Source organism: Tursiops truncatus, chromosome 19 (genome assembly GCF_011762595.2).
Source record: "Tursiops truncatus isolate mTurTru1 chromosome 19, mTurTru1.mat.Y, whole genome shotgun sequence".
Lineage (NCBI taxonomy): Eukaryota > Metazoa > Chordata > Mammalia > Artiodactyla > Delphinidae > Tursiops > Tursiops truncatus.
Genome location: NC_047052.1, coordinates 18,327,021 through 18,351,187, shown reverse-complemented (window position 1 = coordinate 18,351,187; position 24,167 = coordinate 18,327,021). Strand labels below are relative to the sequence as shown.

The window sequence follows — 24,167 nt, the reverse complement described above, 5'->3', positions numbered from 1 at the left end:
AGGAAGAGAAATTAAGAAAATATCATTTACAATTGCATCAAAAAGAATAAAATACCTAGGAATAAATTTAACCAAGAAGGTGAAAGACCTATGTATCAGAAACTACAAGATGTTAATGAAAGAAATTGAAGAAGACACAAATAAATGGAAAGATATTCTGTGCTCATGGATTAGAAGAATTAATATTGTGAAAATGTCCATATTACCCAAAGCAATCTACAGATTCAGTGCAATCCCTATCAAAGTTCCAATGGAATTTTTCATAGAAATAGAACAATCCTAAAATTTCTGTGGAACTGTAGAAGACCCCAAATAGCCAGAGTAATCTGGCGAAAGAAGAGCAAAGCTGGAGACATCACACTCCCTGATTTCAAACTATATTACAAAGCTATAGTAATTAAATTAGTATGGTATTGGCATCAAAACAGACATATAGATCAATGGAACAGAATAGAGAGCCCAGAAATAAACCTACATGTATATGGTCAATTAATATAAAACAAAGGAGCCAAGAATACACGATGGGGAAAGAACAAGTTTCTTCAGTAAGTGGTATTGGGAAAATTAGCCACATGCAAAAGAATGAAAGTGGGCCACTCTCTTAAACCATACACAAAAATTAACTCAAAATGGATTGAAGGCTTGAATGTAAAACCTGAAACCGTAAAACTAGAAAAATGCATAGGTGGTAAGCCATAGCATAGGTCTTGACATGATTTTTTGAGTCTGACACCAAAAGCAAAAGCATCAAAAGCAAAAATAAACAAGAGGGACTACATCAAACTAAAAAGCGTCTGTACAACAAAGGAAACCATCAACAAAATGAAAAGGCAACCTACTGAATGAGAGAAAATATTTACAAGTCATATATCTGATAAGGGGCTACTATCCAAAGCATATAAAGAGCTCATATAGCTCAATAGCAAAAAAGCAAGCAATCCCAATTAAGAAATGGGCAGAAGATCCCAATAGACATTTTTTTCCAAAGAAGATCACAGATGGGCAACAGATATGAAAAGACGCTCTACATTGTTAATCATCAGTGCAATGCAAGTCAAAACCATAGAGAGATACCACCTCCCACCTCTTAGAATGGCTGTTATTAAAAAGACTAGAAAAAAACAAGTGTTGGCAAGGATGTGGAGAAAAGGGAATCGTTGCATACTGTTTGTGGGAATGTAAACTGGTGCAATCACTACAAAAAAATATTTTGGAGGTTCCTCAAAAAATTAAAAGTAGAACTACCATATGATCTAGTGGTACACTTCTGGGTATTTATCTGAAAAAAACAGAAACACTTAACTTGGAAAAAACATATACACCCCTGTGTTCATTGCAGCAGTATTTACAGTAGCCAAGGCTAGGTTAAGGACCCTGACCTCTGTGCTCTTAGTACATCCAGAATGCACCTTTATTAGTTATTGTAACCACCACATTTCATTATAATGAACTGTTTATATTTACCTTTCATCCACAAACTGAAGGCAGGGTATCCTATCTCCATTATCTCAGCAACCCAAAGTGCTTGGCATGTTGGGACCCAGCAGATGATTGCTGAACTGAGCTGTAGTTCTGAGCATTTGTCTGTAGTATTTCTTGTGCACAAGGGTAGCTCTTAGCTATATTGGACTGGAAGGTGATAGTCACAATCTAGACAGCGTTTCATTGAGTCTTCTGATATTTTCACAGACCAGATGAAGTCATGCTAGCTGTGAAGATACTTGTATGGGTTAGTCACTGGGTAAATGCCCATGACATAAAAAGAATGCTGGAGTGAGAGCTCTAGTAGCAGGTGGGGCTTTCCCCAGGTAAATAATTCACTTGGGATGAAGAGACAGAAAATGTGCTGGCCAGATCTTTAGGTGACACAAATCTGGAAAGCCTAGGAAATAGTTCATAAGACCATCAGTATCTAAGAAGATCTTGACGAGCCAAGCAATCCTAGAAAATGAAGTCTAGTAGGGGGAAATTAACGTAACAAGGGTTGGGGGTTAAAAAAAAAAGCCAGCTGCATAAATACACAGTGTGGGAACTTGAGCTTGGCATTAGGAAATGTGGCAGACAGAGGGACACTGCTGGCCACACACTAAGTATATGAGTCAGCATGGTGTAGCTGCTCCAGAAAACTTTTATTAACAGAGACACAGCATCGCCACAGAATTTGGCAAGAGCCTCAGTCACACTCTATAATTTCTGGATCATTTCTCACCTTTTCTACTCAGTCCTGAGCCTGGTGCATTTGGAGGGAGACGATCACACTGGAGGAAAATTCAAAGAAGAGTAACCAGGAAGGCTAAAATATTGTTTAAGGGATAAATGCAGAACTGGGGGTACTAGCCAGCAGAAAAGGAGACACAGGCAAACAGAGCTGCTTTTAAACATCTGACGTATTGTCTCACAGAAATGCTCAAGATTTTGGGGTGATGGCTATAAGGAATAGTGCTTAGACCAGGGTTGGATACTAGTAGGAGACAGATGTCGTCTATCATGAAGATAGATGCAATTTTCTAGCAGCAGTTACTATTCCAAAGATGAAATGGGTTACTTGGTTAGGGAGTGAGTTTCCCATTACTTAAGGCATACAAGCAGAAGGTGACCACCACTTGATAGAGGTGTTTTCAGAAGATTTTCAAACATCACTTAGTAGAATAAACTCTCTGGGCCCTGTGAACTTGGGCAGCCCAAGATCTTTCTCCACATTTTTTCCCCATGGGTACACATTTTATTTTCATAATGGAAGTCAGCGAGATAAAGATTCCTTTTGCCAATAAATTTGTGATACTAAATACATTAGATTTTGTATGCTTTTTGACTTGAATTCCTTTTAACTGTAAATTGTTTCTGTCAATAGATGGACGACCTCAGTGGGAAGTAGAAGGGAAAATAATCAAAGAAAAATGTCAAGGGGTAAGAAGTTTACTTCTTTAGAAATATGTAAGAAACTTAATGAGAAAATTGGATAATGCTGCTTTATGGTATAGATGAGGAATCTTACCTGTTGAGTAATGGAAAAGTAAATTAGAATTTTTAGAAGTTTGGATGTGAGATAGATACTTTCCTGGTACTAAAATTAAAGTTTAAGAAAGATAAACAGTTGGGTGTCTTTCTTCCCCAATTTTGTGTATAGGAAAGGAGAAATTAGAAATGAAAGATTATTAGAAGGTTCTTATACTGAAGTTATTGATTTATTTCTCTGAATTCAGTGAAGAGATCAAACAAATTCAGTGAAGAACTTATACAGTGGGCAAAAAATAGGAGGAGGACAAGCCCTCGGGGGGTTGTGTATTTAATACACTACTTCCAACTCCTTCACATTAAGCCTTCCAGGAATCAGCACTGAAAGTTGTGGTCCCTTCATCCTGGTTGGAATGAAGACAGAATTTTTTCTGGGCTAGATAGTACCACTTCCTACAGTGCTCTCCAAAGACCTAGAGAAGTTAGATTAAGGATTGCAGTTGAGGACTTCCCTGGTGGTCCAGTGGTTAAGACTCTACGCTGCCAATGCAGGGGGAGTGGGTTCAGTCGCTGGTCGGGGAACTGAGATCCCTACATGCTGTGCGGCGCGGCCGAAAGATTAAAAAAAAAGGATTGCAGTTGATTTGGGGCTAAAAGTTTTCACCCTGCATATGTAAAATTATTCTTAATATAGATGCAGATTTTGTGTATTGCCAGTTTAGAACATTTTGAATATAAAGTTTAAGATAAGGGAGTTCCCTGGTGGTCTAGTGATTAGGATTCGGTGCTTTCCCTGCCATGGACCAGGCTCAATCCCTGGTTGGGGAACTGAGATATCTTGCAAGCTGCACAGTGAGGCCCCCCCCCCCAAAAAAAAATTTAAGATAAGAAATCTAAACTGTAACACAACTTGGGAACTATTAAACTTGATTAAAAATGAGAACAGACTTCCACTTAAGATGTATAGTAATACATAATATTTATTACAGCAAAATATCTGGCTGTATAATATGTAAGACTTTTGATTTCTGCTACAACTAGAAACCCAAGTGGGTGAGTGAAAAGCAATTTCTCCCTTAATGGTTTACTTGAAAGAGCTTTTCTCTGTTAAGACTGAAGTATCCATAGAGTAAATCTCCAGATGACTTATATACCAGTTTATTCGCATAACGAGCCTGAATAGTTAAGACTCATGAGACGTGTTGAGTTTAGCAGGTGCATTTCATTTTTAGTTCTGAGTGTAACACAATCTTGCTTTCCATGCTCCTTAGGCTCACATTGTCCTTGAAGTTCCTCCATATCATAACCCAGCAGTTACAGCTGCAGTGCAGGTGCACTTTTATCTTTGCAATGGCAAGAGGAAAAAAAGCCAGTCTCAACGTTTTACTTACACACCAGGTACGAGGAGTTGTTGTGATGGTTTACTATAGAGCTTTCTTTCATAATGAATAAAAAGTTATTCAATGAATCCTGTATTAGAGTGTTTAAAGGTAGGGTCCTTATAATCAATAAAAATCCCAATGCATGCTTAATCTGTAAAGTTTGTATTGACTTTAAATATTAGATCTGATAGAAATTGTTATTTTGTAGTCACTTATTATAAGGAAATTAAAAGATTGTATCAATAGATTTGAAGTCTGTTTTTCAGGAGTTATCAAAAATCACCAGCACTGTTGGAATAGTAGGTGTTTATGAATATGTGTGAACTTCCCTTGTGCCCTTCCAGTGCCCTTAGCACTGCAGAAAGGCAGTGTGCCTGTTTCATAGTGTCTTCATCTCAACCATTCCCAATCAAAACGGAAAATGTCTCATTAAATTTTCATTTGGCAAGCAGCAACTGTAGCATATATTGACTTTGTGGGAATATAACATTGATGGCAGAATTCCTGATTTTATAGAGACACCATAACAAAGGAGGCTTTCACACCTTTTTCTGCAGCAGTTCTAGTACTGTAATTTTCCAGATCTGGATTGTGACACATGAATATTATATGCAGTAATTCACGCTGATGTTTACATACTTAGAGAACAGACATTTATAGAGGTCTTCTCTGTGTTAGGTGCTGCATTTGTCACCAGAACATATAATGATAAAAAAATCATAGTGAACCTTATTCTTCAAAACTTGTTGTAAAAACTTTTAAATGGTTTATAGTAAATGAAAAGAACAAACACATGAATTTGAGAGGGTATTGGTTATTAGTCATTCATTTGTCATCATATTCTTTAAAGCCTGGCTGTATTTCATTTAGAGCCTCTGAAGGCCACTTATATTCCAGAATCTGAAAATTATTATTACTTGATCTTGTTAATATATTACTTGGTAATAAAATATTTCAGATAATTTTCAAATAGAATATAAACCTTTGAAAACAAAAGATTTTGATTAGCCATTTCATTTACTCATTAATTCAATAAGTGTTTAAGGGTGCACACTAGTTGGGTAAAACCTCTCTTAGCTTCTCTCATGGAGCTTATAATCTAGTGGAACAAATAGAAGCTAATAAACCTCTAAATAAATAAATTACTTACAAATTTGTAATTAGAAACAGAAATAAGGAATGTTAAGGAAAGGGAAACAGTGCTGTGGGTGAAAATAACAGAGGGACCCTTGTCTAGGCTAACTGGTTGTGAAAAGACTTCTATGAGGAGTTGAGAACTGGAAAGTAATAGTAATAGTTTATAATTATGTAACATTTACTCTGTTTTAGTACTGTTCTAAGACCTTTCTGTATTCATTTAATCCTCTTAATAAACCTATGCGGGGCTTCCCTGTTGGCGCAGTGGTTGAGAGTCCGCCTGCCGATGCAGGGGACGCGGGTTTGTGCCCCGGTCCGGGAAGATCCCACATGCCGCAGAGCAGCTGGGCCCGTGAGCCATGGCCGCTGAGCCTGCGCATCCGGAGCTTGTGCTCCACAACGGGAGAGGCCACAACAGTGAGAGGCCCGCGTACCGCAAAAAAACAAACAAAAAAAACAAACCTATGGGATAGGTTATTGTCTTATTTTACAAATGAGGAGACTGAGTGGCTAAGTAATGTGCCCAAGGTCTCCTAGAGCCAAACATCATACATAGGCAGTCTGGTTCCAGAGTCTGAGCTCATAACGTATCCTAGACTACATCTGTTTATTCATTTATTTAGTAAACATATAAAGCATTTAGTGTGTGCTGGGTGCTATTCTCAGCAGTTTATACATAGTAACTCATTTATCCTCCCATAACCCTATAAGGTAGGTAGTGTTGCCCTTCCCATTTGGCAAGTGAGTGAACTGAGATCACACAGCTAATAAAGGCAGAGGTGAGATTTTAATCCAGGCAGTGTGGCTGTACAGTCTATATTGTTAATTATTGTTAGATAAAGTGTGGGAGAACATTCCACATAAAGGCAGTAGCATATGCAAAGTCCTTATGGTTGGTTGGATCATAGAGTATTAAAAGAGTTGTAAGAAGTGAGTTTTAATAGGGAGGTGACGTGATCAGATTTGTAATTCAAAAATAATTTTTCCCATATTTCTTCTGTCACTTTAAAAGATGTCATTGACCAGTTTAGTCTTTTCTCAACTTACTAACTGTGGAGGGTGAGATTTATATGGGAGAGGCCCAAGAAGGTTAAAAAGGTGATTCAGACAGCTAGAGTATTTTGAGTATACAGAGGAGAGAGCATCAGTGATGATAAAGAATATCAGGTTTCTGGGAAGGTTGGGAGAGGATAGGATTTAAAATATGCAAGTTGGAATGGACCTTAAATGGGAGAAGGAACAAGAGGGAAGGTAAAGGAGATGAACAAGATGGATATACATTAGGAAGGTTTACAGATTTAGTAATGGAGAGTTTAGGGAGTTTCCATATGATAGCTTCAATTTTGTTTCTGTAAAGAATGACCTGAAGTCTCCTATTGTGAGCAGAGAGAGGGGAATGTCGGTGATTTGGCAGTTTAACAGTGTGGAGAAGTTTGAAAAAGTTGTTTTAAAGAGGGAAAAGTAAGTTACCACAGACATGTAATAGGATTCTAGGCATGATCAAAGGGCACCTTTGATGTTGATATTGGTTAATTTATGGATACTAATTAGCTCTGCTATGTAACTTTCTTAAGCAGCACTCAGATTCTTCAGGGCAGGTGGTAAAATATGGATAGTAGAGCTCTTCCAGGGTGAGAGTTACTAAAGACAACAGGGTCCAAGAATGTTAGAAAATTCTTTTGAGATAAGGAACTATAGAATCTAACTTGAATAAGAAAGGAGAGAGCTTCTAGAATTGGGGTAAAAAAACAATAGGGTCAACATGTTAGAGGTGTTGATTACTACCGTCATAGTGGTGGTAATAGGCAAACAGAAAGGAGCAAATATAATGCCTTTACATTATCAGCTCTTGAATTGAGAGGACAATATAAAGGCAGAGTCCTAGAGGGCATTACATGTAAGAATGGAAATCAATGGGACTCCAGAGTGCAGGGAGATATTGGATTGGACTGGAGCTGTCATAACTGGCTTTATGGTTGACAGAATACAAATCAGGTGGCACACACTAATGAAGGAAGAGTGGACACACAGGAGTGTTTGGACAGTCCTTATTCTGGTTGATTACTGCCTTTTGTCTGTAACATTTGGCTTTTTTCACTTTTTTTCTGAAGTGAAATTTTGAATAAAGTTTTTACAAAGGCAAATACATAACTGAAGTTTTTTAAAAGACAAGTTGAAAAAATTTTTTTAAAACATCCATATTCTCTTCCACTGTCATTATCTCCTTTTAGATCCTTTTGATCCATATATAGATACATCCTTTTAAAAATAGAAATGGGGGCTTCCCTGGTGGCGCAGTGGTTGAGAGTCCGCCTGCCGACGCAGGGGACACGGGTTCGTGCCCCAGTACGGGAGGATCCCACATGCCGTGGAGTGGCTGGGCCTGTGAGCCATGGCCGCTGAGCCTGCGCATCTGGAGCCTGTGCTCCGCAACGGGAGAGGCCACAACAGTGAGAGGCCTGTGTACCGCAAAAAAAAAAAAAAAAGAAAAAGAAAAATAGAAATGGGACCATGCTATATTATATATACTAATTTTGTAACCTGAACATTTTTATTTTTCCTTATCAGCAGATAGAGTTTAACAGAATTTTGATAGCTTTTTAGTATTCTACTGTATGACCCTTTGTTATTTTAGAATTATTGTGTTTGTCTTTTTAATTTTATGAATTCTTTATATTAGAGATTTTAGCCATTTGTTTATGTTGGGGCAATAATTCCTTTTTAAATTTTATAAAAGTTTTAGATATTTGTAAGTTGCATGTTTTTTATTAAAGGATTTGTTAATTTGTTTCCTTTTTGGCAACCCCCTAGCAATAGGGATCTGACCAATATCAATATCCAATGGAGGAATAATCATTAGCTGCAAGTGGCTGATTTAAAAAAATTTTTTTTAAAATTAGGGATTGTGTTTAGTATTATTTGTCCCACAATCCATTTACTTTGTAGAATGAAGACAGCGGCATATGTGTATGATTCACAAATTACCCTTACCACAGATGGTAATAGAGCACACAGCCCTTCCTTAGTGGTGCTGTCTGAACTTCTGCCCAGCTTCTAGCTTCAGAACTTCCAATGTGGGAGACTCTACCCCCACCCTAGAGGAAATGTGTCTCCCTCTGAAGCCCAGCAGAAGTTATTTGTACTTGGGGGTACCATATGAGCTCTGGTTTTTGGCATCATGGGGATTTTTCAGAGCAGCATTAGAGCCAAACTCTTATGTATAATATTTTGCCTGTGGAAGGGTATATTCTGTGTTCCAAATAGTTGACTGGACAAACTGACTTTTGTATTGTGGTTGTTTTGATTGGGAGAAAAAGCATGCCTTACAGTCAGGAGATCAGATCTCAGCTCTGCCACAGACTGTACCTACTGATTAACCTCTATAAAATGAGGGTATAATACTAAAGCAGTGGTTTTCATATTGCTTAGGTTGTTTATTCTTCAAATAAAATCTTATGCAAAAAGCCAGTATATGAAAAAGGATGAAAGCCAGCTTGGGTGCTCTCTTTGCACTGGAAAAGGAAATCCAGAGCTCTTTCTCTTTACATCCTGTTCTTCTACATCCACCACTTCAAGAAGAGTGTGAGGCTTCTCATGGTTTGAAAACCACTAGACCAGTTGATTTTTTTTTTTTTTTCTGGATGCCTCTGTTCATCAACATTCTAAGTTTGAGAATTAGCATGTATAATACAAAAGGTAGAGTTACTCTGTTTCTAAAACTAATCTCATTGTAGGTATTATAAGATCTGTTTAACTGTATTTCCCTCCAAACAAGAGTAAATTACCATAGACCAGCAGTGAGGACTTCTTATGGTTTGGTCAGGTTGGAGTCTGAATCTCTTATAGACAAAAAGAGTGATACTTGATTTGGCAGAATGGAAATGCATTCGATTTAGTAGAGCAGAATTCTCAGTCTGGCTACCCAGATGTCAGTCAGGAACATAGAAATAAGGATTGGATCATGCAAAAAAGATGGATGTTATGCTGTAGTTTTCAGTCCCTCTGTCTCCTTTTTAGTGCATGATAACCAACCACTTATGTAACCAAGGGCCCCACCTGTTCCATTCAGGATTAAGGGATGAGAGTAGGCTTTCTTGGATATTCTCCTTCCTTATGTAGAAATATGACTCTGGATATAGGATTCACTGTAGTTTTCTTAAGACCAGAGTAGGAGCTGAAGTAGAAGACAAAAAAATCCAGTAGTCCAAGGACAAAGTTCTATTGCTGCCAAAGTCAGAAGAAAAGTAAGTGCATCAAGACATTAGGGGGAAAAAAAAAAAACGAAAAAAAAAAGACATTAGAGAGGTCAGGAGCCAATAGACACGGTGAACCATACTTGAAATACCTGAGCAAGAATCAGAAACTGGATGGAGGTCTGGGTCAAGAACATGAGCATTGTGGCAGAAGCAACAAGATTGGTGATATACCTTTCTCTCAGTCCTTAGGGTTGTTGTCTCATTGTTAGAGGTGGGCTCACCAGTTGCCAGATTTAGAGGCTAAAGCAGATGGATAATGAACCTATCCTGTTCTTCTAGGAAGCCAGAGCAAAGTGCAGAACTCAAATGCACCCCAAACAACTGCTCCATTAATTACCTCTTCTACAGTAAAATATACCATCAGGGCTATCTTAATTCTTACCTTCATTTTCTCAGATTGAGACCATGCTTATGTGAAGAGACTTGTACTTGGCAAAGGTTTAATAAATGGACAGATGAGATTTGACCTTGCTTTGGGTCTCATTATTTTCCTTTGACATAAAATGGAGTTTCTTATATTTTGTGAAGATCATGAAAATTTTAATTATGTTAATTTTTAGTACAAACTTGGAAGGAACAATGAGATGTGAATTTAGGAAAATTATTTTTAAATGTATTATAGCACTTCAATAGGAGGCTAAAGTAGATAATTTTTAGAAAAATGGACTGAAGTGCTTGCCAAGAGAAACAATGACATCAGTTGTTTAGACGCACAGTAAATTAACGGCTCTTTTCTGTTTTGATATGCATATTAAATAAAATAAGCAAAATGCATTGATTCCTACTTTAAGCAGTCCTTTCATCAAGTAGACTCAAACTAATTCATGGATCTGCTACTTTTCTAATGTCATAAAGGATGATGATTGGTATTTGTAACCTCTGCTTGCTTGGTGGAATGGTGAAATAGAATTTCCGTTGGTAATACAGTATACTGCAGTGAATAAAAGCATGGACTTTGGAGGCAGAAAAACCTGTGTTCAAGTCCTTATGATACCACTTAGCTGCTGTGAGATCTTAGTGTCTTTAATCTCCTCTTCAGTATACTCACTCATCTATAAGGCAGGGATAATAATAATCCCTACCTCATAATGATCTTGGGGTTTTTAAAAAATTATTTATTTTTAAATAAGTAATATATATACATGGTGGAAAACATTCAAAAGGCCCCAAAACTTAGACAGTAAAAAGTAAATCTTCCTCATGCTCCTATCCCCTATTCACCTAGTTTCCCTTCCCAGCAATAAACACAACAGTTATCAGTTTCTTGTGCATCTTTCCAGAGATATCCACACATATATAAGCAAAAACGTGTACATGTGTATATGCGTGTGTATATATACATACACAATATTTTTCGCGAATTGTGACATATACACATGTTCTGCAATTGACTTTTTTTTTTACTTAACAATGTGTCTTAGAGATCTTTCCAATATCACTTCATAGAGATCTATGCAGTATTGGTTTTTTTCTTTTTTTTTAACTTGAATACTTTTGAAGCAAGAACCACTCCGTGTTGTCTTCTATTTACTGGTTTCACATATTTTATATTATCTGTCTTCCCTGAAGGCATTTGAGTTTTCAACCCCTGGCTTGTGTGTGCACTACAGTTGTGTAGCCTAGAATGAAGGCCTTTCATAATTATTTTATGTATTATGTAATAACATTTGCATTAATAACTTTCTTTTCAGTTTTGATGAAGCAAGAACACAGAGAAGAGATTGATTTGTCTTCAGTTCCATCATTGCCTCATCCTGTCCAGACCCAGAGGCCTTCTTCAGATACAGGACACCTACATGACAGTGTACTGTCTGCACAGAGAAGCTTGGTTTGTCCCATCCAGCTAACATATGCATCCATGGTAACCTCAACCCATCTGCCACAGTTGCAGTGTAGGGATGAGAGTGCTGGTAAAGAACAGCATATGATACCTTCTTCAGTTGTGCACCAGCCTTTTCAAGTCGCACCAACACCTCCTGTAGGGTCTTCCTATCAGCCTATGCAAACTAATGTCGTATTCAATGGACCAACTTGTCTTCCTGTTAATGCTGCCTCTAGTCAAGAATTTGATCCAGTTTTGTTTCAGCAGGATGCAGCTCTTCCTAATTTAATAAATCTTAGCTGTCAGCCACCATCATCCATACCTTTTCATTCTTCAAATTCAGGCTCAACAGGACATCTCTTAGCCCACACACCTCATTCTGTGCAGACCTTGCCTCATCTGCAGTCAATGGGATACTGTTGTTCAAACACAGGACAAAGATCTCTTTCTTCTCCAGTGGCCGATCAGGTTACAGGTCAGCCTTCCCCTCAGTTACAACCCATTACGTATGGTCCTGCACATTCAGGGACTGCTACAACAGCTTCCCAAGCAACCTCTCATCCCTTGGCCAGTTCACCACTTTCTGGGCCACCATCTCCTCAGCTACAGCCTATGCCTTACCAGTCTCCTAGCTCAGGAACTGCCTCATCACAGTCTCTAGCCACCAGAATGCATTCTGGACAGCACTCAACTCAAGCACAAAGTACAGGCCAGGGAGGTCTTTCTGCACCTTCGTCCTTATTATGTCACAGTTTGTGCGATCCAGCTTCATTTCCACCTGATGAGGCAACTGTGAACATTAAACCTGAACCTGAAGAGCAGGAACCTAACTTTTCTACAATTGGTCTTCAGGACATCACTTTAGATGATGGTAAGTTCATCTTTATGCTTTGAAGCAGTGAAGATCCAGGAACTTCCTTCCCTTAAGAGTCATGAAAAAGTTACCGTGGATTGTTTATTGGCATATGGTTGGGCTTTTTAATAAGTTGTTTTTACTAGAAATATGTTGATATATGACTTGGAAGATAGACATGAACATATATGCTTTAAAGTCTATTTTACCACTTATATCTGTTGGGAAGGGTGAGACCTTGAGTAATAACCTACCACCTATTTGTGATGGAACTGAAGATGTGAGCTTTTATTGAGCATTTTTCCTTTCAGAACATACAGTGAGGTCACAGTGTCTAGAGAATGGAATTCATAAGTGTTAATTCATTAAACCTTTGCAAGGCACAGAGTTAAATGCTAGGAATACTAGAAAGGTATGAGGATAGAGTTCTTGTCCTTGAGGAGACTCACACAAGTAAAGAACCTGCTTCTCTGTGGCCCTGCCAGCTTGCTGAGTCAGATAGTGGTGATGGTACAAGACCGGACTGGTTTGCTGCTGCTGGTACAGCTGTTGGCACCATGATAAAAAGAAGCTATTTATGTAAATGTAGCAAGTTGGTATGTAGACCTCTGTTTTTATGAAATCATAAATTGGACAGCAAACTCTGGAAATTAATTATTTTAATAATTGAAAATTCCCCCAAGGTAGGATTTTCAGGTAATAATTTTAGAGTTTATTCTTGGCTTTGTCATTTATATGGTAGTGAAATTTTGTCGAAATAGGAATTCAGTGAAAGCTACCTGTGTAAGTGTTGTACAATATGAAAAATTTGAAACATGGACACAGAATTTTAATTCTCTCTCTGATTCTGTATTAATCTGTAGAAAAGTAACTCTAGGTCAGCCATCTCCTTTATACATCTGGAGAGACTATTTACTACTTAGTTGCAAAGCTGGTTTTAAATTCCAAACATAAGGGAAAAGGAAGGTATATAAAATGATAAAATGTGGGAGCCCCCACCCTAGCCCCGACCTGGCACCAGGGCTTTACTGTCAGATGAGTATATGAGGATACAATGATGCAGTAGGTCTTAGTCACTTACAACCAAGATATAAAAGAAGCACATTGGGAGATCAGCAAAGAGATGTGAAAGATTCTATTAGAAGGATTCAGAGAGGCTTCCTTGAGGAGATGACTTTTAAGCCAGTCTTGGAGGATGAATATATTTTTCAGTAAATAAGGATCAATCACTTCTTATCCTTTTGGCTAAGAACAAGTGTAGTATCAGTAAATGAGAATCAAAGGGAAAACCAGACAACAGAAGCAGAAACATAGAGCTATGTCTGGGAAAGCATGATTTTCTGTGGCTGGAGGGCAGATGGCATAGTGGAGGACGGCTTTCAAAGCCACAAGGGGATATGCCAGGTCATTTGTGTATAGACAGAAGGTATAGCTGTAAACAAGCAAAACCCACAATTTGCATAGCATTGTTATCTAATTTAACTCTTACTGATTCTCTAGATAGCTATATTTAGAGAATCAGACTTTCTGAAGATCACATAACTGGTAAGTAGCAGAGCTGAGACTGGAGGCAGGTCTTTTCAGTCTAGTCTTTTTCTTGCAGTACTACAGCTGCCCCCCAGCAACAGCAGGCCGTGGTGGTTAGAACACAGCACTAAAGGGGATCCCCCAAGCTTTTTTAATTCCTAGAGAATAGTGGAACATTCTCTAGGAATGCATGTGCAGAATTTCACTGCACGAATATATGTTCACAACAGCATCTGATCTGTCACACTTGTATTGCTTTCAAGGTTTGTGTTTAGAATTTTAATCCCTGAAACAAAGGGTGAGACCTGGAGTGTGATAACCTACCACTTCAGTGATGCCACTGAAAACACAAGATTTATTAAGCAGGTCTCATAGCTGCTGGGTATTCCAGCTCATTTTCTTTCCAAATGAAGACTGTTTTTCTAAAAAGAGACCAAAGCTGGAACCTGCTCTTTCTAATTTACCACAGATTGAGTGATTTTGGGGGGGACAGCAAATTGGAAAGAAAGGCTTTATGGAATTTTTATTTATTTCATCTTTCGAATGTGTCAAGATTCTTTTGAATATGTGAAGATATGTTGCAGAAACAGAGAATCTGGAAAAATGAGGTCTATGAGGGCAAATATAAAAGCAATTTCATTTTTGTTCCATTCACAATTAAGCAAAGTTCCCCACAGAGGACAAGGACTGGCTAATGAATTCCCTTATTGCCACCTATCAGGAGACTTGATAGAAGCTCAGTGGTGGCACTTCCCTGGTGGTCCAGTGGTTAAGACTCTGCGCTTCCAATGCAGGGGGCGTGGATTTAATCCCTGGTCGGGGAACTAGGATCCTGCATGCTGTGCGGTGCAGCCACAAAAAAGCTTAAAAAAAAAAAGAAGCTCAGTGGTGCTAGCAGTAATTAAAGAGCGGGTGGGAGAACTAAAATACACTCCTGGGCACCTCAGATTATTGGATGTATAATTTTTGCAATTTACATTTTGATGCTGTCAAATATCAAATGAATTTTTGATGTTTGCCAACTGACTCATTGATTATGTTATTTGGATTTGCCCTTTTTTTGGGGATTTGCCTTTGAAGGTAAACTAGAGGCTTAGAAAATCCTACAGTTCTGCAGAGTTTTAATATAAATTCTTTAAAAAAACAATAATAACATATTTCATAGGCCTTGAACTCCCCAGTACTTGGAACTCTGTAGTACTTGAATGGCCCCTTTCTGATAAGCTTTAAAAGTAAGCCATAAAACACGCCAAAAAGGATTAGAAATACTTAAAGTGAACTTTGCAGTTAGCTTGAGCTCAGGTTTAATTTTACCTTTTCTATATTGTGCTAAGCATTAAGTACAAAGTAATTTCTACTCCGCAACTAGAGGACACAAGTAATTTCTTTAAATTTGTGTTATACTAGTTAAATATACTTATCATCTAATCCTAATAACTTTCATTAATCCTATTTGTTTTATATTTATTTACCCCTTTTTTATCAAATTAAAGATTAAGACAAATAAAATATCCTTTTTATTTTTGAAATTTTTAATTAAGATGGAGTCTGTCAAGAATCATTCAGGTATTACTTGACTGTTACTTTTAGAAATACGGACATTAACACCTTAATTTTTTATTATAAATTCAGTGACATTTAATAGAGAAGATATTAGTGCACCTCAGCTCAGAAATTCAAGACTTGTAGAACTAAAAATACTGTAATACAGCTCCCCCATTTTATAGATAAAGAATCTGAGTTTTACATAGCTTAAGGTATTCATCCAGGGTAACACTGATTTAATAGCAGAGTAAAGACTAAAACCCAAGTCTCCTGGTTCCTAATTCAGTACTCTAAGAGCTTTTTCAGTATCTGCAATCATGTTTTTCATCAGTCTGTGGTTTGAGACTGTGGATGTAGAGCAAGCAGAAAGATGAAAGAAAGTGCTGTTTTCTTAGCAGAGCCTTGGTTTGTGAGAGGGGCCAGGGCAATCTTAAAATTCTAGATTCTCAGTATAGATGAAGTTTTAAAGGCTCTCTGCTCCATCCTCGTCTTTCACACTGGAATTCATACTCTGGTATCCCTAGTGATATTATATTCCTGTTGGTCTCTTCATCTCCAGATTCTTTGGAACATCTCAGGGCCTTTTAAGTTCCAGCTGCCCTTGTTTTATGTGGGCTCTGATGCCTCTGGAATAATGCAGAACAAATCTAATCATTGTTCTGTAATAATCCTTCACATCTGTGAAATCTTGATCTCTTTCCCAAGTCTTAAAAACACTCCAGCAATTTCATCCTTCCCTCAGCCTCACTAACATGGTAGTTCCCTTCTGTTTGAACCCTGGTGTTTAGTTCCTTTTCGCAGGGCGTATCCAGAAGGGAACACTCTAGCCAGCTCAAAGTGGATTGGGACCGTCACCTTCCTTGTTCGGAAGACTTTATTTATCAGTTTGGTGTTAGGTCAGGGGATTTTCTTAGCTCCATCTTGCTGTTAATTTAGTGAGTCATAAGTGCTAGTCATTAGTCATAACTAAATCACATCCATTCTGTATCCCCACCCCCCACCTCTCCACTGTGGATTTTTACATATGTTTTTGGAACCCAGGACTAAACTTTGCAGTTTAGTTTGTTCAGAAACTGAATCCTTGTTCAGTTTCATTGAGGTGATTTTGACCCCTCATGTCAGTCTTCCAAACTCAGAAGAGTCCCAGAAACATTTCTCGTTTTCAGAGTAATGCGGCTCCCTCCTCAGGGGGATTATTCCTTGGGGTAGTAGCAGCAGCAGAATACTGACCTTTACCAATTGATGTTCTCTTTCAAGCAGTCCCCTTGGAAGGCTGTAATATATACTTACTCAACCAATTAGAGTATTGTTCAAAATTCTTTTGCTACTTTCATTTTTCTTTGCTACCTAAGTGTACCATTGCCCCTGCTTGGAAAGCATGTGCTACTCTGTAAAATTATCAGTGAGTGTTTACTCAGATGTTAAAGTTTGTGTGCCTGGAGCTGTAATTTTTCCTAAACACTTCTGTGCATTATGGTGTGTATGTCCCAGATTTGGACCAAGTGATATACATTAAAACAGTACAAAAATATAGAAATTGTCACAGCTGTGTTTTGAGCATTTTAATTAAGATTATAGTATTGTTAAACTAGACTGTCTTAGACTTTTAAATACAGGCCCATTTAATTTGTGATTGAGCTGAATCCAGTAAGAACTTTCCATTAGAGTCCCTCAATTCCCCCTTGTCCTCCTTCTTTCACAGACTAACAGAACCGTAGCTACAGCTCTTCAGCAGAGAAGAGGGTACATGTTAAATATAGCCTGACCTGCTGCTGTGGTGAAAACTGACACTGCCACTTGCAGGCTCTGTGCAGTAACATGCTGATCCTGAATGTAGGGCAATTGCTAATTTGACTGTAAACAGGGACTCTAGACGTGACCTCTGCTGCTGCAGTTCTATATAGGTGACAAGCAGATGAACCTGCTTTCCAGTTGCAAGGAAATGATAAATACAAGATTCAGGTGATTAACTTGGATGGGAAAATCAGGAGACTGGTATGGAGGAGCAGAAGGGTAAATATTATTGTCAGTGTGCTAGCCCACCTGTTGGATACTCCTTTAATGGTGTTTATTGTATTTAAATAAATAAAACAAAAGAAAGCCATGCATAGCCAATGATGAGACTGGGTCCCAAATGAGGTGTTGAATCACTTAGGGGCTCAGTAGTGAAGGGAGGTAGATAATACTGAACTTTCTCTTTCAACTAGGACTCTGGGTAACTCATGAATACTCTTCTGGGAGGCATACATGTACCATCCAGCCTCAAACATATTTATGATGGATAATTCCAGAGGCAAAAAGTCCCACAAATAATACCCATGTAGGCTTTGGATCATGGCTTATGCAGAATGGATCATGATGGGGATTCAGGACCTTAGACACAACCACTCTTGGACATATAATAAGAAAATTTAATTTTTAGACCCAGTGAAGCAAGAGCAAGCATTTGAGAAGACCTTTTATTTCTCATGTCAGGTGTGTCTGTGTTATCTTACATGGCACAAATTAGTTATATTGTATATGAACAAAATTTTTTCCTTGAATCAACTTGACACTAAAATTTATACATAAACTGGGAAAAATCCAAGAGAGGTTACCAGTAAATAGCCAGCATATCACAGCATATCAGAAGTCTTCAAAATAAATTCACTTCAAAAAGTGTATTTAAAAATAATTAATGAATTAATTTTCTGTCTCACATGTATTGCATATATATTTTGCCAGTTCGTTTGTTTACCAGTTTTTAAAATAGTGTTTTGGTCTATAGAAATGTAAAATATTTAGGTGGTCCAACCTAATATATCTTTTCTTTTTGATTTCTGTTTGTTTGTTTGTTTTTATTTTTGGCTGCATTGGGTCTTCATTGCTGCGCGAGGGCTTTTCTCTAGTTGCAGTGAGTGGGAGCTACTCTTCGTTGTGGTGCGCGGGCTTCTCATTGTGGTGGCTTCTCTTGTTGTGGAGCACGGGCTGTAGGCACATGGGCTTCAGTAGTTGTGGCACATGGGCTCAGTAGTTGTGGCTCATGGGCTCTAGAGCGCAGGCGCAGTAGTTGTGGCGCACGGCCTCAGTTGCTCCACAGCATTTCTTTTTGATCTGTGCTTTGGGAATCTTGTTTAGAAAGGCTTATCTCACCCCAATGTTATACAAAGTTCCCACTTATATTTTCCTCTAGGACTTGAATGATCTTACTGTTAATATTTAAATTTTTTATTTAACCTAGACTTTATTGGAGTATAAGACACTGAGTTGTAAGGTATTGAGGGTGGGATCTAAATTTAGTTTTTAAATACTTCACTGGTTGCCCCAACACTATTTATAGTATGTATTTCATTGATTCTATTGGGCACTTTTTATTTCAGACATGTTAACATCTTTGAAACCTGGATGTATCTGTGATAAATGTTTTACAATCTAAAAATAATAATAATGAATTATGGTTACTGTTTCTTGATAATAAAACTTTTTTTTTGAACACTGTGGTAGGCACTTTGCTAGTAGCTCATTAGTTCTTCCCAATAATCTGTAAAAAGTGAATTATTAACCTTATTTTCAGAGATGTGGCTGAGAGAGTTTAAGCACAGTGTTATATGACCACAGACACTGGGACTGGCATTTGAATCCAGGTCTGTCTGAAATTTAGATTGTCTTGCACGTGTTTAGTGGCTTCTGAAATAACTATCGTTGATTACTTTATATAATCTCACTTCTATAAACACAATAAACATAGTAACTTTCTGATGTCTGTCAAGTGTAAGATACAAAGCCAGTGTCTAAAGATGTATTCTGTTTTAAAATTCTTATCCTGTTTCTGAGTTCCTTTGGAAATGACCCATTCACAGGGACAAAAATATTTTATTTACTTATTTTTTATTTATTTTTTTTTTTGGCTGTGTTGGGTCTTTGTTGCTGCGTGAGGGCTTCCTCTAGTTGGGGCGAGAAGGGGATACTCTTCGTTGTGGTGCGCGGGCTTCTCATTGCAGTGGCTTCTCTTGTTGCAGAGCACGAGCTCTAGGCTCGTGAGCTTCAGTAGTTGTGGCACACAGGCTCAGTAGTTGTGGCACACGGGCTTAGCTGCTCTGCGGTGTGTGGGATCTTCCTGGAGCAGAGATTGAACCTGTGTCCCCTGCATTGGCAGGCAGATTCTTAACTGCTGTGCCACCAGGGAAGTCTGTACAATTTTAAATACAGTAAATAAACCTCATTGATGAGGTAACATTTGATCAAAAACTTGAAGATGAGACGAAAAAACCTTGAAGATGAGGAAATTACCAATGTAGATACCTGGGGGAAGAGTATTCTAGGCCAAAGGGACAAGCAGAGGAAAGACCCTAAGGTAAGAGCATGTCTGGCTTATTGAGGAATGGCAACGAGGCCAGTGTGGCTGGAATATGAGGTATCTAGAGGGAAAGTAGTAGGAGATGTGGTCAAGGAGGTAATGGGGAGCCAAACGTGTAGGGCAACAGTTCTCAAACTTTTTGGTCTCAGGACTCCTTTTTTTTTTTCTTTTTAATTGAAGTATAGTTGATTTACAGTGTTGTGCAAATCTCTGCTGTACAGCAAAGTGACTCAGTTATACACACATAAACATTCTTTTTTATATGCTTTTCCATTATGGTTTATCACAGGATATTGAATATAGTTCCTTGTGCTATACATTAGGACCTTGTTGTTTATCCATTCTAAACATAATAGTTTGCATCTACCAAACCCAAACTCCCAGTCCATCCCTCTCCTTCCCCCCGCCCCCCTTGGCAACCACAAGTCTGTTTTCTATGTCTATGAGTCAGTTTCTGTTTTGTGGATAAGTTCATTTGTGCCATATTTTATATTCCACATGTAAGTGATATCATGTGATATTTCTCTTTCTCTGTCTGACTTACTTCACTTAGTATGATACTCTCTAGTTGCACCCATGTTGCTGCAAATGGCATTATTTCATTCTTTTTTATGTCTGAGTTGTATTCCATTGTATATATGTACCACATCTTCTTTATCCATTCATCTGTCAGTGGACATTTAGGTTATTTCCATGTTTTGGCTATTGTGAACAGTGCTGCTATGAACATAGGGGTGCACGTATCTTTTCGAATTATAGTTTTGTCTGGATATATTCCCAGGAGTGGGATTGCTGGATCATACGGTAATTCTATTTTTAGTTTTCTGAGGAATCTTCATACTGTTTTCCATAGTGGCTGTACCAACTTACATTCCCACCAACAGTGTAGTTCCCTTTTCTCCATACCCTCTCCAGCATTTATTTGTAGACTTTTTAATGAGGGCCATTCTGACCAGTGTGAGGTGGTACCTCATTGTAGTTTTGATTTGCATCTCTCCAATAATTAGTGATGTTGAGCATCTGTTAGCATGCCCGTGTGTTTTCTGCCCTTTTTTTTTTTTTGTGGTACGCGGGCCTCTCACTGTTGTGGCCTCTCCCGCTGCGGAGCGCAGGCTCAGCGGCCATGGCTCACGGGCCCAGCCGCTCCGCGGCATATGGGATCTTCCCGGACCGGGGCACGGCACGAACCCATGTCCCCTGCATCGGCAGGTGGACTCTCAACCACTGCGCCACCAGGGAGGCCCCTGCCCATTTTTTGATTGGGTTGTTTGGTTTTTTGTTGTTGAGTTGTATGAGCTGTTTATATGTTTTGGAAATTAAGCCCTTGTCTGTCATATCATTTGCAAATGTTTTCTCCCATTCCGTAGGTTGTCTTTTCGTTGTTTTTTTTTTTTTAATGGTTTCCTCAGCTGTGCAAAAGCTTGTAAGTTTGATTAAGTCCCATTTGTTTATTTTTGTTTTTATTTCTATTGCCTTGTGAGACTGACCTAAGAAAACATTGGTATTATGTCAGAGAATGTTTTTCCTATGCTCTCTTCTAGGAGTTTTATGGTGTCATGTCTCATGTTTAAGTCTTTAAGCCATTTTGAGTTTATTTTTGTACATGGTGTGAGGGTGTGTAAATCAACTTCATTGATTTACATGCAGTTGTCCAACTTTCCCAGCACCACTTGCTGAAGAGACTTTCTCAGGACTTCTTTATAATCTTAAAAATTTTTGAGGATCCCCAAGAACTTTTATTTAGGTGGTTTGTATGTATCAGTTTTTATTTGTATTAGAAGTTAAAACTGAGAACTTTTGAAAACAAGAATACACAGACATGGGCTTCCCTGGTGGTGCAGTGGTTGAGAGTACGCCTGCCGATGCAGGGGACGCGGGTTCGTGCCCCGGTCTGGGAAGATCCCACATGCTGCGGAGCGGCTGGGCCCGTGAGCCATGGTCGCTGAGCCTGCGCGTCCGGAGCCTGTGCTCCGCAATGGGAGGGGCCACAACAGTGAGAGGCCCGCGTACCAAAAAAAAAAAGAATACACAGACACTTTCCATCACCCATCACAGCAATGAAGTCATCACATACAATTTGTTTCCGAGTGGAAAACTCCACTGTAAACTCAGGAGAGAATGATAATGAAAAAGGCAAAAAAATTTGGTATTATTATAAGAAGAATTTTGACCTCGAAGACTCCCTTAAAAGTCCTCAGGGAACCCCACATGTCCTTGATCACACTTTTAAGAACTCTTACATAGGGTCTTGTAGGCCTTTGTTGTAGAGTTTTGAACAGATGAGTCATCATGATCTGATACAGGTTTGTTTTTTTTTTTATTTATTTTTGGCTTTGTTGGGTCTTCATTGCGGGCGCGGGCCTTCTCTAGTTGTGGCGAGGAGTGGCTACTCTTCATTGCGGTGCATGGGCTTCTCATTGTGGTGGCGTCTCTTGTAGAGCACAGGCTCTAGGCACATGGGCTTCAGTAGTTGTGGCACACAGGCTTAGTTGCTCCATGGCATGTGGGATCTCCCCGGACCAGGGCTTGAACCCATGTCCCCTGCACTGTCAGGTGGATTCTTTTTTTTTTAAGAATTACTGTTGTTTTTTTGGGCTACATTAGGTTTTCGTTGCTGCACGCAGGCTTTCTTTAGTTGCATCGAGTAGGGGCTACTCTTCGTTGCGGTGCGCGGGCTTCTCATTGTGGTGGCTTCTCTTGTTGTGGAGCATGGGCTCTAGGTGCATGGGCTTCAGTAGTTGTGGCATGTGGGCTCAGTAGTTGTGCAACGAGGGCTCTAGAGTGCAGGCTCAGTAGTTGTGGCGCATGGGCTCAATTGCTCCGCAGCATGTAGGATCTTCCCAGATCAGGGTTTGAACCCATGTTCCCTGCATTGGCAGGCGGATTCTTAACCACTGCGAGGCAGGCTGATTCTTAACCACTGCGCTATCAGGGAAGCCCCTGATATAGGTTTTAACAGGGTCACTCTGGCTGCTGGGTAGAGAGGCAAGGGCAGAAACAGGGAGACCAGTTAAGTTGCTATTATAGTAATCCAGGCCAGAAATGATGGTTTGGACTAAGAGATGGACTGATTTTTGATGTATTTTAAAGGTAGAGCCAGTAGCATTTCCTGACAGATTCCATGTGAGATGTGAGAGAAAGAAGTTAAAGATGACACCAATGGGGTTTTGCCTGAGCAACTGAAAAGATGGCGTTGCTGTCAGGTAAGATGGGGAAGGCTCTGGATGGAGCAGGTTTTGGAGAAAGATCTGGTGTTCAATTTTGGATGTGTTTTGTTTATGGTATCTGTTGAACATTCAAGTAGAGATATAAAGTAGTCAGTTGGCTGAAGTCTAGAGTTTGGAAGTGAGTTATAGACTGAAGATATAAATTTGAGGGTTGTTGGCATGCAGGAGGTAGTTAAAGCCACCAGACTAGATGAGGTCATTAAGTGATAATGTAATTGTCCTGCCTTTATCAATTTAGGTAATAATAATTGTATTTCTATAAAATGTTGCAGAGTGCCTACACTTATATTTCAGGAGACTTTGAATAAATAAGTAAACAAATTCACAAGCAAATAAACAGATTTACAAGGGTTAAACAACTTCCCTTAGGTCACCAATCTAGTAAGTGACGACACTACGATTCCAAAGCCTTTCTTTTCTAATACCCACCAGATCATTGTCTGTTTGTATAAACCAGAAAAGCCTATATATCAATAAGGTGGCTAAAGTAAGCAGCTTGGTCAAGAGGCAGCTTGGACGAGTGGGGAAATTTTGCTCATCTTCCCACAGACATATTTCATAATTTATAAATATTTAATTTTTCAAAACTTTTTAATAAAAGGAACAGATTCTGGGACTTCCCTAGTGGTCCAGTGGGTAAAACTCCATGCTCCCAATGCAGGGGGCTCGGGTTCAATCCCTGATCGGGGAACTAGATCCTGCATGCATGCTGCAACTAAGTGTCTGCATGACACAACTAAGGCCCAGCGCAGCCTAAATAAATAAATAATAAATAAAAACTTTTTAAAAAGGAACAGATTCCATATCCCAGATTTATAAATTTTAAGAGGGATTTACAGAAGTCCTCCAGGTGTTGCTTTTTTTTTTTTTTTTTTTTTTTTTTTGCGGTACGCGGGCCTCTCACTGCTGTGGCCTCCGGACGCGCAGGCTCAGCGGCCATGGCTCATGGGCCCAGCCGCTCCGCAGCATGTGGGATCTTCCCGGACCGGGGCACGAAACCGTGTCCCCTGCATCGGCAGGCAGACTCCCAACCACTGCGCCACCAGGGAAGCCCCAGGTGTTGCTTTGAGTCAATGGTTCGATCTGTGAAAACCTCATTCAGTCATTTCATACAATGTTCTCCTATG

General features: G+C 39.0%; 1 protein-coding gene across 7 annotated transcripts in view; it reads left to right on the top strand.

Annotated features, from left to right (window-relative positions):
- Positions 1–24,167, top strand: part of NFATC3 (nuclear factor of activated T cells 3) — a 139,653-nt gene that overhangs the window by 96,821 nt on the left and 18,665 nt on the right. For 6 of the 7 annotated variants that reach the window (XR_004523198.2, XM_033844119.2, XM_033844121.2 and 3 more), the window contains 3 exons: positions 2,852–2,907; positions 4,227–4,353; positions 11,422–12,423. Coding sequence is in view for 5 of the 7 variants with exons in the window: in XM_033844119.2 (XP_033700010.1) it covers positions 2,852–2,907; positions 4,227–4,353; positions 11,422–12,423 (1,185 nt within the window). In the remaining 2 variants the exon portion in view is untranslated. Of the gene's footprint in view, positions 1–2,851; positions 2,908–4,226; positions 4,354–11,421; positions 12,424–22,903; positions 23,017–24,167 lie in introns of all 7 variants that reach the window. The other variant, XR_004523199.2, reaches the window with a different exon arrangement.